Here is a 13,950-nt window from a genome sequence, read left to right as displayed (position 1 = left end):
CCCGCTTCCCATTGGCGGGCGCGCACGCCACTCCAAGCGCGGCCGCGCTCATTGGCCAAAGCACCGAATACTCAATCGAGCGGGGCGGCGCGTGAGGAGCACGGCGCCCCCCCATTGGTGGAGTGGGAGGTGGGCGGTGCCGGCGGGGAACGAGCCGTGACGTGTCCGTCCGGGTTGGCGGGGCCGGAGGGTCACGTGGCCGGAAGCGGAAGCGCGCCTGGCCACGTGGGCGGCGGAACCACCGGGGGCGCGGGGGGAGCCCGGCCCGGGAACCCCGCCCGCAGGAACGAGAGCGGCAGAACAGAAGGGCTGAGAATCGTGGTCTCTCCGTTTAATGTTTCAGTGTGAAAATACTAGAGAAAAGTTGATAAACCGGCCCGAAATATCCAAAGGGGTCTGAACGTCACCGGTTCCTTCCCCGACCCGACAGAAACGGTACATGCACGGCAGGGGGACGCTGTGCTCGACGGCAGCGGGAGCTCCCGGAAATACCCGCCCCCCTCCCACGACCTGAGTTAGGGGAGATGGAGGGAGCGGGAAGGGGGACGAGGGGCAGGGGACACGGGGGAGACACGGGAGGGACACAACGGCAAAACGGGTGACGGGCTTGCGACCCACGGCCCGAGCGGGGACATGGCACGGGAAAGGCGTACAAAAGAGTCCACTATAAAACAAGCGCAGGGCACAACCCGGCTCCTGGAAACTCACAAAGGTGTTAAAAACCCAGATTTTTCCCCCAAAAAATTTCCAGGGGGAGACGCAGAACTGACAGTGACACCTCGTCAGGCTGGGTCCTGCCCGTCCCTGGAGATCGGGGGTGCAGAGAAGCCCGTGGGGGTCCCCCCTCCCCGGGCTCTGGGGGCAGCTCAGTGCCCCGGAGCAGCCGCGTGTTTGGCAGGAGAGGGCGAGGAGGAGGAGGAGGAGGAGGGGGAGGAGGAAGCACCGCTCAGGGCGGACTGAAGGTAAACGGTCTTGTGAAAGAGTCTGTTGCTGAGGAAAACCACCAAGGAGAAGAGACGGAGCTGGAAGTGGCTGAAAGGGAAGAAAGTCCATCAGCTCTGGATGCCAGGAGCACCCCCGCTCCCGGTTTTGGGGAGCACTGGGGGAGGCTGGGGGTGCTGGACAGGGGTCAGGGAGTGGGTGGCACTGAAGGATACTCACTAGGTTTTGCCGGGGGTCCTGGCTTCGTTGGCGCTGATGATGAAGAGAGGGAAAAGGATGGAGAAGAGGCAACCGCTGCAAGGGAAAAATACAATAAAATAAAATACAATAAAATAAAATAAAATAAAGGGCACTCAGTGGGTGTCAGGAGGAGGAGGGGCCAGAGTGGCTTTCCCACCTGATGATGTAGGAGGACTGCATGGCTGTGAGAAATGCCAGGGGCAAGCCAAAGCCGAAGTAGTAGGGCCAGTTCCTCTCGATGTTGGACAACCGTTGGTGCATTTCGATTCCTGCCAAGAGGAGAATCCTATGGAAATGAACCCTTGGGGAGGAGACACCCTCACTGCAGATTCACAGAACCATTTAGGCTGGAAAAGATCTCCAATCACCTCCTTTGACCAATCCTCACATTGTCCAGAGACCAGAGCACTGAGTGCCACATTCAGTCACCTCCTGAACAACTCCAGGGATGGGGACTACACCACCTCCCTGGGCAGCCCCTTCCAATGCCTGACCACCCTTTCAGTGAAAAAAATCATCCTGAGCTCCAACCTGAACCTCCCCAGCACAGCCTGAAGCCATGTCCTCTCATCCTGTCACTTTTTCTGTGGGAGCAGAGCCCAACCCCTCAGCTGTCCCCTCCTGTCAAGGAGTTGTGCAGAACCAGAAGGTCCCCCCGAGCTTCCTTTTCTTCAGGCTGAGCTCCCCCAGACTCTTCACCAGCTCTGTACTCATCTCTGGACATGCTCCAGCCCCTCAATGTCCTTCTTGTCCTGAGGGCCCCAGAACTGGACACAGCACTGAAGGCCTCACCAGTGCCCAGCACAGGGGCACAGGCAATGCCCTGGGGCTGTGCCCACACTGGGGCTGGTACAGGCCAGGTACCACTGGCCTTCTTACCACCTGAGCACTCTGCTGGCCCACATTTACCCTTCATCCCATATAAAAACTGATGGAAGATCAGTGTCTGACACCCCAATTGGATGCTCCTTCAGTAGAGAAATGCTCAATCCAGGCAAGCTCCCCCTTTCCATGCAGGAGCCTCCCTCACCTTTGTTGAACCAGCGGTACTCGAAGCAGTAGAGCGAGTAGAGCAGCGACATGTGGAGGAGGCTGATCAGCTGCCCAATGAGGTCAATAGGGAAGAGGCTCACGATCATTCCCTGGGACAGAAAAGGAGCAGATGGAGGGAGGGATGCTCAGATTTGGGGCAGGGCAGCCCTTGAGCTGTGGGGTAATTGCTTGTCTCACCTGGATGAGGAAAAGTGCCTGCAGCAGGAGGTTGAACAACATGTCAGCGATGATTTTGCTGACGCTGGGGAAGGGGTGAGGCTTCCTGCCCGACACTTCAAACGCCAGGTCTGCGATGTCCTGCCAGCACAGACACGGGCTTCAGGCTAATGGAATCCCAGAGCAATGGGGGCTTCAGGGAAATTAAACCCAGGGTGATGCTCCTGAGCTGCCTTTGCCCACCAGGAATATGCCCAGAGCCTGTTTTGGGGCGGGATTTCATGCTGTGCTCCCACACCACCTGATCAAGCCCCACCCACTGAGGAAACGCCCCATGTTTGCTCAAGGCAGGGCCCAGGTTCCTGTCACCCACCTGAAACCAGATGGCATTGACCACCTTACTGAGCACAAAGAGGGGCAGGACCCAGAGAGCGCTGAAAATGGAAGTGAGGATGAACTCCAGCCAGGACCAGACATCACCATGTAAGGAAGGGTCACCTTTGGAAGAGAGACAGAGAGGCACATGTGAGGAACTGGTGTAGGAACCTCCAAATGCTTCCTGGCGCAGCCAACAGGGAGTTTCTCCTGACTCTAGTTCTCTAAAAGCACATTTCCACCCACTTGATTTATATTTAAATGCAAAAACACACAGACAAATGTGTTTGAAATGGCAAGACCCCCAGGCTGGATCCCTGGTGTGTACAGCAGGGTGATCCATCCCTGATTTTCCACTAGACAATTAATGATGGGATTGGTTGATTCTGGGAAGAAGAGGAAAACAACACAAGGAGACAGAGGTGTGAGGAACAGCTCAATGGGACAAAGACCCTGAACTCATCCATCCCATGGACTGCTGAGCAGCCTGGAACCCCCAGGGGGAAAGGCACCCACCGATGATCTGCGCCGTGACCGACTGAAGGACGGGGATGAACACTCGGTAGAACAAGAAGAGACTAAGCTGCAGGGAGAAACAAACAAGGAACCTCAGTGAGGCACTGCACGGGCATTTTGTGCTCCTGTGGTGGCTACAGATCCAAAGGCACATGTGCCTCTCCTCTCCCAACAATCCACAAATAGACAGGAGCAAGGATTTCTGTTTAAATGCAGCCACAATCTACAGCTGAACACTTTAACATTTCCATGCCCATCCCTGTAGCCATGATAGTTTATGAAAAATCCTTTCCTTAGGATTTTTTTTTCTCCTGAGAATCTGAGAGGCCTCAGGAACAAAATGTAAACAATGATTATCTGCTGCTGTGGAATGCAACACAGGTGGATCTTTGATTGGTCCAGGTTGGCTGTTTCTAATTAATGGCCAATCACAGTCCAGCTGTCCAGACTGTCTTGGTCAGTCACAAGCCTTTGTTATCATTCCTTTTCTATTCTTAGCCAGCCTTCTGATGAAATTATTTCTTCTTTTCTTTTAGTATACTTTTAATATAATATATATCACAAAATAATAAATCAAGCTTTCTGAAACATGGAGTCAACATTCTCGTCTCTTTCCTCATCCTAAAACCCCTGGGAACACTGTCACACATCCCTCGTACTCTGCACCAGTGTAATGAGAAAATGAAGCCATTTATTTGGTTATTTGATTTATAAAGTGTTGGCTCCATTAAGGATCAGCTCTATGAACCAGGCATAGCAAGTCAGAGCTGAGGAAATGTCTTTAAGATGTCAATATCCAATTGGCAAAACAGTATCCCAGGCTGCAGCAAAGCAGGAATTGAATGTTCAGGAGAAGTCTCAAAGACTTGGAAAAGCAGCTTGGGTTTCATGTGTTGATCTCTTGAGTAAGTCTGTGGTCCTGTATCCCATAGTGAATCCCTTAAAATATAGCATTGGGATGGGAATGTGGTGGTTCCCAAAAATTCCTGCTGCCATGCTGATGGCTCACCACTCACAGTCTAGGAGGGCTGGAGCAGCACGTGGGTTTTCAAATAAAAGCTGTAATAAATAAGAACAATCTCCACATACCCAGAAGACACCTCCATTCCAGGCACAACACTGAAATATGCGGCTCACTATCCGGGGTTCACTGTGGGAGAGAGGCGTGTTAATGTCCCAGCACCTGGAGAAATGTTCCCTCCCAAGTGCTAACTGCTTCTGCCCCACGTTTTGGACACCTTGGAAAAGTCACCAAGAACCAGCTCCACACTGATTGTGCGCCTGATTTTATCCAAACACAGAAATCCTGGAAGGAATCTCTGCACAAGTTCACACCACGTCTCAGCCAGGGCAGTCTCTGCAAGACTTACACCAGGAAGACTCTTTCAACCTTTATTAATTCCCAAAATCTGCACTGAAACAGAAGAAAAGCAAAGCTTTCTTCCAGATTTTCAAGCACATATTGTAGATCTCAGGCTCTGTTCTCCCCAAACTCTTGCCACAATAAAACTGTGAAATTTTGGGCATGTTTTAGTCTCAGAAGAGGCTGTTTCAGCTCAGGATGGTTTTGGTGTCTATTTGGACATGCAAGAGCAGCTCTGTGGGACTTTGCAGCACTTTCCCAGTCAGCTCTTGACTCCAGAATGATTTTGCTATAAAGAAAACCACCAAAATTCAGCTATTTATATAAACAACAACAACAACAACAAAAGTTGTATTTTTCTTCAGAGGCAGCCCAGAAGTGGAGCTGCAGATACCCCTGAGATGTGTCAGGATCATGGGAGACTTTTCTTTCACCTTTCAGCCAGCCTCCCAACCAGCCAGCCACAATAATTGGTAAATTTGTCTCAGAATGTGCATTACTGCCCAAAACCACTGTGTGAGATGCCAGCCCAGTGCCATCAGGGCAGCAGAGACATCCTGGCATGGTCAGGGAGTCAGACATGGAAACAGATGCTGTTTGCTCCTGCATGGGGATAATTCTGGCATTTCCAGAGCCACCGAGGTTCTGCAGCTCCAAACTCCACAAAACACAGCAGGGCTGAGGAAAAGAGACACTCAGTCTGCTTCGATGTGGACATTGGATCCAAGCTGCTGTTTCTTCCCTGATCCCACAATTACCAGCACCAACAATGGATTTGAGATAGCAGGAGGATTCAGGAGGAAAAGAAACCCATAAATCCACGTTCTTTCAGTGGTAATTCAAACTGATTATCAAACAACATAAAAGGTCCGACTCCTTATCTCCAGCTCCATGACACAGAGCAAAAAGGGAGTTTCATACCACGTGTTTCCCATTCATTGGCTCTGGCTACCAGAGGAGAGGGGAATTACCCCATTTCTGAGCAGCCACACCCCATACTCACTTCTCTTGCTTCTTCTCTTCCATGTGAAACCTCCGCTGGGCGAGTGCACTGTTGGCTCTCCTCCGCCTCTGCTCTTCCCTTTTCTGCTGGATCCGGGCATCCAGCTTGGAGATGGTGCAGATGCCCCAGATGGAGTCCTTAATTCCCTGTGGACATGAGGAGAGAGGAGCAATGGCATGTGGCTGAGCCAAGCCATCCAAACCCTCCTGGTGCCACGGCTGGCCTCACTCCCTGCCTGCTTGGGCCCAGCTGGAGCAGCAACACCACCACTCTTCCATGGCCCAGTGACCCAAATCACTGCATGTTCCAGCATCTCTGTGACCAGCAGTAATTTTGTCTGTAAAGGTGCAATTTCTCTTCCAATCTGCACTATTTAAAACCCTGGCAAAAAATCAGAGTCCGATCTCTCGCAGCCTTGGCTGGCAGGAAGCCCCTCATCCCCTGCCAGCTTTCTGAGGCCAATAAAATGGAATTACACCAATATTTGGGATGTGTGAAGTCTCAGTGTATGCTATGAGTTTGATGCTTATACCTTCACAAATAAAAGCATCTGTCCTCATCCCAGAAACTCCCTCCCACCAGCCACATCCATCCTGTTAATAAGGGAATGCTCAGAAGTCTTCCCTTACTCCATGTTTGGAAGATTTGCAGAGCTGCCTCCTAGGACTTGGCTTGTCCAGAGAGGTTGTGGCTGTCCCATCCCTAGAAGTGCCCAAGGCCAGGCTGGATGGGGCCTGGAGCACCCTGGGATAGTAGAAAGTGCCCCTGCCCTTGGCAGGGACATGGAGCAAGAAAGACTTAAAGGTCCCTTCCAACCCAAACCACTCTGGGATCCTGTCCAATTATTTCAAGCTCCAGATGATCCCATATCCATTGTCATCAAAATTTCTCTTTAAAATAAAAATCCTAAGGATGAGCCAGGATGGTGTCACCACCCTTGTTGGGTTCATGGAGTTCTTCCCCAAGAGGATAAATTCCAATCCCAAATTCATGTCCCTGGCCCAGGCAGCTCTTCCAGCTGATGGTGTAGGAGCCCTGGGAAATGACACAACTCCTGCTTTTAGGTTCTGGCCACAGGGCTTTGATCAAACCTTAGTCTGTTTTCCAAACAGATTTATTTCTGAGCACGAGTTATTGCTCAGTGACACAGCAAGAGAGGCTTTTAGCCTGTATTTAACCCTGGATGATGGAAGACAGGGTGGGAACAGTGAGGTGACACAGACCTTACTGCTAGGACAGAGCTGCTGTGGCCACAGACATTAATTTATTATTGTTGTTATTATTATTAAATTATACACAATATTGTACACTCTATATTAAAATATATTATAAACTTTGTGTGTTGTTATATATTGTTATTTGATAATTAATATTATAAAGATTTTTCATTAATTTGTGCTCAAAGGAAATCTGTCAGAGGTTCAGCAGCAAACACTGAGCCCTTTGCAATAGACACACCACACAACAGGGTTGAAATACACTTGGAGACCCTTTTCCTTCCTTAGACAAGTCACCAAGAACCAGCTCCACACTGATTGTGCACCTGATTTTATCCAAACACAGAAATCCTGGAAGGAATCCCTGCACAGGTTCACACCACATCTCAGCCAGTGCAGTCTCTACAAGACTTACAGCAGGAAGACTCTTTCAACCTTTATTAATTCCCAGAATCTGCACTAAAACAGCAGAAAAGCAATGCCTCGGGAAGGAGGGTGCTCCCGAAGTGCCAGGAGCAGCCCCAGGAGCCTCACCCTGACGAGGTCATGAAGGAAGATTCTCACGCTGTCGGCCATCTCGACTCCAGCATCACCTCTGCTTCCCAAACTATCAACTACAGGGAGAGGGGGAGAGCCGGGCCCAGGCCTCTCTCATCCTGGAGAGATGGGAAACGGAGGAGCCTGCGGAGAGAACACACAGGGCACAGCTGGGAACAGCGGGCTGGCCGGGAATTCCAGGGTCAGGCACACCCCGCTGATTCCCAACAGCATTCCCGGCCCTCGCTGGGCACAGCCACCCTCCAACAGGCCAGGGGATGGACCCAGCGAGCCCAGGCTTAGAGGAACAGCTCTTGGAAACCACCAGAGAAAGAAAACCAGCCTCTGCAACAAGGCAAAAATAAACCAGCAGCTACCAAAACTCGTGCTTTCCCAGCAGCATGCAAACCTCTCGATCCTCCAGGCAGCTCTGGAGCAGGCTGAAGTCACAAACCCGGCACGGCAGTGCTGCTGCTGCTGCAGCCGCGGGACGCAAACCATTTAAAATCATTTAAAAAACGCCTTTGTTTTGGTTATTCTGAGTCAAACCCTGCCGGGATCTAAGCTGCGGAACCAGAACTGACCTCCAGATTTATTGCCCAGTTAATCACAGGCAGCTTCCTCCTAAAAACCCGAGTCACGGAACACCCTGCCGAGCAGGACACCCACAGGAATTGCCTCTGCTGAGGGGTGACCTGGGGGTCTGCACCCCTGGCAGCCGAGGGGTGACCTGGGCGTCTGCACCCCTGACAGGTGAGGGTGACCCTCAGGCACCTGGGGAGGGCAGACCCCGCCGTGGCTGCCGGGGCCCCGCGCTTTACCCCGGGCTGTTTCCACAGCCTCCCGCACGGTGTTCTAAGGGGACAGCTCCCAAATGCCCTCAGGGCCGCCCCCGCAGTGCCCAGAGCCCCCGGGGGGTTTGTTTCGACACAGGAAGGCCGCGGTCCCCGGCGGTGCCCCCCGCGCCTGTCTCCGTGCGCCGCCCCCGGCCCCCCGGTCCCCCCGCACTCACCGGGGCCGGCCGGGGGCGCACGGCGGGACGGGCCCGGCTCACACGGCCCGGCCGCGCCCACCGCGCATGCGCCGCGCACACGCACTGCCGCGGCCCCGCCCGCCGCCGCTCGCCCCGCCCACCAACGGGACACGCCCACAGCTGGGCACCGCCCACCACCCCGGTACCGCCCACCCCATCAACTGCGCATGCGCCAAGGGCCCGTGCGGCCACCTCTGCCCCAAATGCAGTTGCGCGTGCGCGCTGCTGCCTCCCGCCGCCAGAGGGCGCCACATGCACGGGGAAGGGTATTGGGACCACTGGGGGGATACTGGAGATACTGGGGGGGAGTGGGAGTACCGGGGCTGGGGCACTGCGGGAACACTGGGGATACCGGGGAGAATGGATGTACTGGGGCCGGGGGCACTGGAATACTGGGGAGAATGGGCGTACTGGGGCTGAGGCACTGGGGGGATAGCGGGAACACTGAGGGGATATCAGGGGAATGGGCACACTGGGGCTGGGGCACTGTAGGGGTACTGGGGATACCAGGGGGAATGGGAATACTGGGAACACTGGGAGGAATGGGCTTACTGGGGCTGGGGCACTGCAGGAACACTGGGGGGATACTGAAGGGAATGGGTGTTCTGAGGCTGGGGGCACTGTGGGAACAATGGGGGGATACTGGGGCCGGGGGCACTGGGAACACTGGGAATAGTGGGGGCATACTGGGGATACTGGGGGGAATGGGAGTACTGGGGCTGGGGCACTGGGGATACAGGGGGGAATGGGCATACTGGAGCTGGGGCACTGGAGGGATACTGAGAACACTGCGGGGATACTGGGGCTGGAGGCACTGGGGGAATATTGAGGGCACTGGATCATAATGGAAGCACTGGGGGTATTGATGCAGGTGTCCCCCAGCAGGGGAATAACGTGCTCTGACTCCAAGATTCAGAAGGCTGATGAAAAGCTTTATTTAGGCTACATTACATACTATACTATACTCTATACTAAACTACACTAAAGAAAAACCTGTGACCCTTTCCAGACAGTCACGACACAGCTTTGACCCAATTGGTCAATCTGTCCAAACAACCATCACCGGTCCAATTAACAAATCATTCTTGGTAAACAATAACCATAACACATTCCACATGTGCCAAACAGGAGCAGCAAGTAGAGATAATTGTTTTATTTCTTCTCTCTCACTGCCTTCCCCAGGAAAAATCCTGGGAGAGAGAATTATGTCTCTCTCTGTTCAGAGAATGTGAATACCACACTGAAGGGAATAGGGGTTAGAGGGGACACTGTGGGGACAGCAAGGGACACTGGAGGGATAACATGGACACTGGATCTGGAGCATAGGAACATAATGGGGGTACTGGGGCTGGAGGGATTGGAGCACTGGATAATGGGAGCACTGGAACAATGGAACACTGTGAGGACACTGAGATTAGGGGAAACTGGGGAGGCAGTAGGTAACACTGAGATCCTGGGGACTGCAGGTATGGGAACATAATGGGGATATTGGGAGGGAATGGAGTGTAGTGGGGACACTGAAGTTGTGGAAGGTGTCAATGGGGACATTAGAACTGAGGATACTGGGAGGATACTGGTAGCACTGGTGGAGGGAGCATGGCAGGCGTGGACCCCATTAATTCTCTGGCACACTCATCATCCATCCATCCATTTTATTCCTACAGGACGCCACCTCTGGCCTGGGGAGGGGGTCCACGGCTGTGCCTCAGTTTCCCCCCTCCCCGCCCCCATCAAACCACGCCGTGCTCCTGCAGTGGCTCCCCATCCAGCAGCCTGTTCCAGCCCAGCCTCCGCAGGTCCAGGGTCTCGAAGCGGCCCCTGAGCACCAGCTCGGCCAGGGCCCTGCCAGCGGCCGGCGCGTGCTGCAGCCCGTGGCCACTAAACCCCGCAGCTGAAAACAGGTTCTCCAGCCGGGGGTGAGGGCCCAGCACCCCATTCTGGTCGAAGGTGTTGTAGTCGTAGTACCCTGCCCAAGAGCCCCTGACCCGCAGGGATTCAAAGGCTGGGACCCGCCGAGCCAGCCGGGGCCAGATCTGCTCCTGGAAATAATCGTGATCCACCGAGAGATCGCTGGGATCCGGCTCTTCCTCCTGGAAAAGGATAAGCTGGGGGTGTCTGATAAGAACAGGGGGGTGAGTGATCTGAGGGGACCCTGTGGGCTCACCTCGGGGGGGCTCATCCCACCCAGGTAGTTCCCGGCAGCGCCGTCAGGACGGAAATAAGCACCAGAGGTGTCGATGAGGAAGGGGCAGGAGAGGCCAGGGCCGTTGGGGCAGTGCCAGGTGAACACATACCTGGGGAACCCCCAAAAGAGTGTGAGAGTTGCTACTCTTGCCCCTCAGTGTGGTGCAGTGGGGCTGGGATGTGGAGATGTTTGTCCCCCCCAGAAAAATAACATTGAGGAGGTCATGTCACTCCTAGGCACACTGGAGGGGCTGTGGGCACTGGGGGGGATAATTAAAGTACTGTGGGGGTAATGGGAGTAATAGGGGTGGGGGCACTGGGGGAATAATTGAAGTACTGTGGGGGTAATGGGGGTAACAGGGCTGGGAGCACTGGCAAGGTAATGGGGGCACTGGGGGAATAATGGGGGTATTGGGAATATTGGGAGAATACTGTGGATACTAGGGCTGGGGGGCAATAGGTGACACTGAGGGGGATAATGGGGACACTGGGATGGGGATTATGAGGACATAATGGGGACGATGGGGCTGAGGGCACTTGAGGAGTAATGGGAGCTCCAGGATGCAAGACCCTACCCAAAATAAACTGAGGAAGCTCACCATCCCCCCCAGAAGTTGGAGGGTGGTGGGTGCTGGGATGTATGTCCCATTCTGTGACCCCCCCAAAATAGCACCTAAGGGTTCATGTCACCCCCTCATAGACACAGGGGGCCAGGATAACACCCTCCTCCCAAAATAAAAGTGCTGAGGTGCTCCCCCGTGACACAGTGCTAAAGTACCCCCTAAAACAGCACCAAGGGCATCACCCCCTGAAAAAGGAGTTCCTGGGGTGTGCCCCCACTCTGAGCCCAGGAGCTGACCCCCATCAGAGGGGTGCTGCCAGGCTGTCCCTGCTGTGGGCCCCAGTACCTCTTCCTGGGCTGGATGGGCAGGGGGGGCCGGCACAGCCCCCGGGGCAGCCCCTCTGCCTCCAGCAGCTTCCCAGCCCAGGCGCCTGCGGCATTGACCACGATGGCACAGGCCACGGGCTGGTACTCCAGGCTGTCTGGCATGTGAACCTGGGAGGGCACAGACGGGGGGTCAGGGCTGCAGGGGCTCAGGGGCACTCCCAGGGACCCAGGGGGGCACACACACACTCACGTGGACGTATTTGATGCGCGCAGATGGCGGCGCTGACGACATCACGTAGTTGGTCGAGGTGACAAAAGCTGGAGGGTTTTGGGGTCAGGTGGGGGCTCCTGGGGGTGGCAGGGGGGAAGCCTTGCTGTGCACCCCCATCCCTCACCTCGCACCTCCCCAGAGCAGCTCTGGACTCCCAGGGATGTGGCTTTGCGCCGGAAAGCGTTGAGGAGGGTCCAGGGATCGAACCAGCCTTCATCCTCCAGACCTGGGCAGGGAAACACAGGGGGAAACTACTGTGTGACCCCCCCCAATACATGCACTGTGGAGGGCTGGACCTCCCCTTCCATAAACAAAGCCAGGATGAAGGATGCATCAGGAGGATGAGGATGAAGAAAGATGTTGAGGGGGGTCTCTATGCCCTCCCCCATCCTCCCACACATACCATAAGACGCCACAGCCACATCCTCTGTGTTCATCCAGGGGAATTTCTCCTTCAGCTGGGTGGGGGACAGCAAGGTCACCTGTGCCCCTTCATCCCTGGGTGGGGATGGACAACATGTGGAGGAGGGTCAGGATAACCCCCAGCCCCTGAAACCCCCCCCTGGGAGGGTCCCATGTGTGTCCCCCACCTCTGCAATTGGACGGTGGCCTCGAGGGCAGCAGCGTTCTGGGGGGATGCGAGGAACAGGTACCCCCCAGGCCGGAACTGGATGTCGATGGGGGGCTCATTCGGCACCCCAAGGTATTCCTGTAAGGGGACACGGGGACCCACAGTGAGCGGGGCTGGACTCCCCAAATTACCCCAGCCCATCTAACCCCACGTACATTGATGTTGCGGAGGAAGCTGGCAGAGAATCGGGACATTTGGATATTTTCCCGGAGGGAAAACTGCTGCCGGATCCCCCCTGCCGACAGCACTGTGGAGGCTCTGGAATACTGAAGGATATAAATACCCAAAGGTACTCATACTGATACTGAAGGCTCTGAATACCCAGAATAGAAGGGGTTCAGGGGGGTCCCGAGGGCCACAGCCTGCCCTGGGCGAGGGTGTCTCACCATAGGGTCCCGCTCCACCACGAGCACCCTCATTCCGTGCCGCCGCCGCCGGCCCTCCAGCACCTTCAGCCAGTAGGCCACGGACCAGCCCACCACGCCGCCGCCCTACCACCACCACGTCGGCCTCGTCGGGGGGCCGGGGGTCGGGGTGGGTGCCCGGGGGGATCCAGCCGCGCCCGGCGCTCCCCGCGGCCGGCAGCTGATCCCGCAGGGTCTGTGCCATGCGCTCCAGGCTCTGCCCCAGCTCTGCGGCGGAGCGGGGGCTGCCGAGCCTGGGGGGACACGGCCGGCAGCCCCGGTACCTCTGCATCCCCCAGAATCCCTCTGGGACATTCCCAGGATACCCCTCAGCCTCAGGTCCCCCTGGGTCACCGGGAAAACGCCCCCGAACCCTCTGTGAACCACCAGAACGCTTCCAGTAACCTGGAATGACACCAGTGCCTCCCGCTGCGAGTCCAGAGTCCGCTCTGGGAATCACCCAAGACCTCCACCAGGATCCTGCGACAGCCCCCTTGGGACCCCTCCAGTGTCCCCTGGGTCTGGTGGAGCCCCCCAGTCCCCTCTGAGACCCCCGGCCGCCCAACTCTCCCTAGCCCCAGCAATGCTCCCTGCCTTCCCCACAGGTCCCAGGGACCGCCCCCAGGGATCGCCCCCAGGCCCCTCGGGCACGCTCCCATACAGACCGGAACCACCCCAGCGACCCCGTTCCCAGCGCCCCTCCATTCCCAGCGCCCCCCATTCCTAGCTACCCCATTCCCAACGCCCCCCTATTCCCAGCTCCTCCTCGTTCCCAGCACCCCCCATTCCCAGCGGCCCCCGTTCCCAGCAATCCCGACCCCAATCCTCATGCAGCCCAGCAACCTCTCCGTTCCCTGGGACACCCCAATTTACCTGACTCCCTCCCCATTCCCTGCTATCCACACCCCGACCCCCCCCCTCCATTCTTCCCCCTCCCCCCATGTCCCCCAAATCCCCGGTGCGGTGCGGGGACCCCTCCGCATCTCACCGCGGAAGAAGTCGGAGCTGAGCGGAGCCGCGGTGCGGAGGGGGCGGCTCGGGACCCCTGCCGGGCCCCATACCGGGGTCCATACCGGGACCCCTCCCGGTTCCGGGGTCCCCCCCCCAAACCCCCCTGCTCCCCGCGCGCGCAGAGC

The 13,950-nt window shown here is 56.0% G+C and overlaps 2 protein-coding genes across 2 annotated transcripts; both read right to left on the bottom strand.

Moving 5' to 3' along the window:
- Window positions 1–310: 310 nt before the first annotated feature.
- Window positions 311–8,508, bottom strand: EI24 (EI24 autophagy associated transmembrane protein). Its single transcript, XM_036397587.2, has 11 exons — window positions 8,415–8,508; window positions 7,400–7,546; window positions 5,649–5,794; window positions 4,372–4,432; window positions 3,283–3,349; window positions 2,765–2,889; window positions 2,413–2,532; window positions 2,213–2,324; window positions 1,340–1,451; window positions 1,162–1,236; window positions 311–1,032 (listed from the first exon to the last, which is right to left on the bottom strand). The coding sequence occupies exons 2-11, from the start codon at window positions 7,439–7,441 to the stop codon at window positions 867–869; spliced, it is 1,026 nt and encodes a 341-aa protein (XP_036253480.1). The 5' UTR covers window positions 7,442–7,546; window positions 8,415–8,508; the 3' UTR covers window positions 311–866.
- Window positions 8,509–9,346: 838 nt separating this feature from the next.
- Window positions 9,347–13,908, bottom strand: FOXRED1 (FAD dependent oxidoreductase domain containing 1). The gene is given in 11 exon segments (XM_036397585.1): window positions 9,347–10,525; window positions 10,600–10,729; window positions 11,528–11,676; window positions 11,759–11,826; window positions 11,904–12,005; window positions 12,183–12,277; window positions 12,370–12,488; window positions 12,566–12,676; window positions 12,797–12,901; window positions 12,903–13,042; window positions 13,803–13,908. Coding segments are annotated over 10 exon segments (1,356 nt in total). The 5' UTR covers window positions 13,020–13,042; window positions 13,803–13,908; the 3' UTR covers window positions 9,347–10,165.
- Between the last annotated feature and the right edge of the window lie 42 nt (window positions 13,909–13,950).

The sequence above is a fragment of the Molothrus ater genome, chromosome 22 (assembly GCF_012460135.2).
Source record: "Molothrus ater isolate BHLD 08-10-18 breed brown headed cowbird chromosome 22, BPBGC_Mater_1.1, whole genome shotgun sequence".
In the NCBI taxonomy this organism is placed as follows: Eukaryota; Metazoa; Chordata; class Aves; order Passeriformes; family Icteridae; genus Molothrus; species Molothrus ater.
The sequence above is the reverse complement of the archived record's forward strand: the minus strand, read 5'-3'. Positions and strand labels throughout refer to the sequence as shown.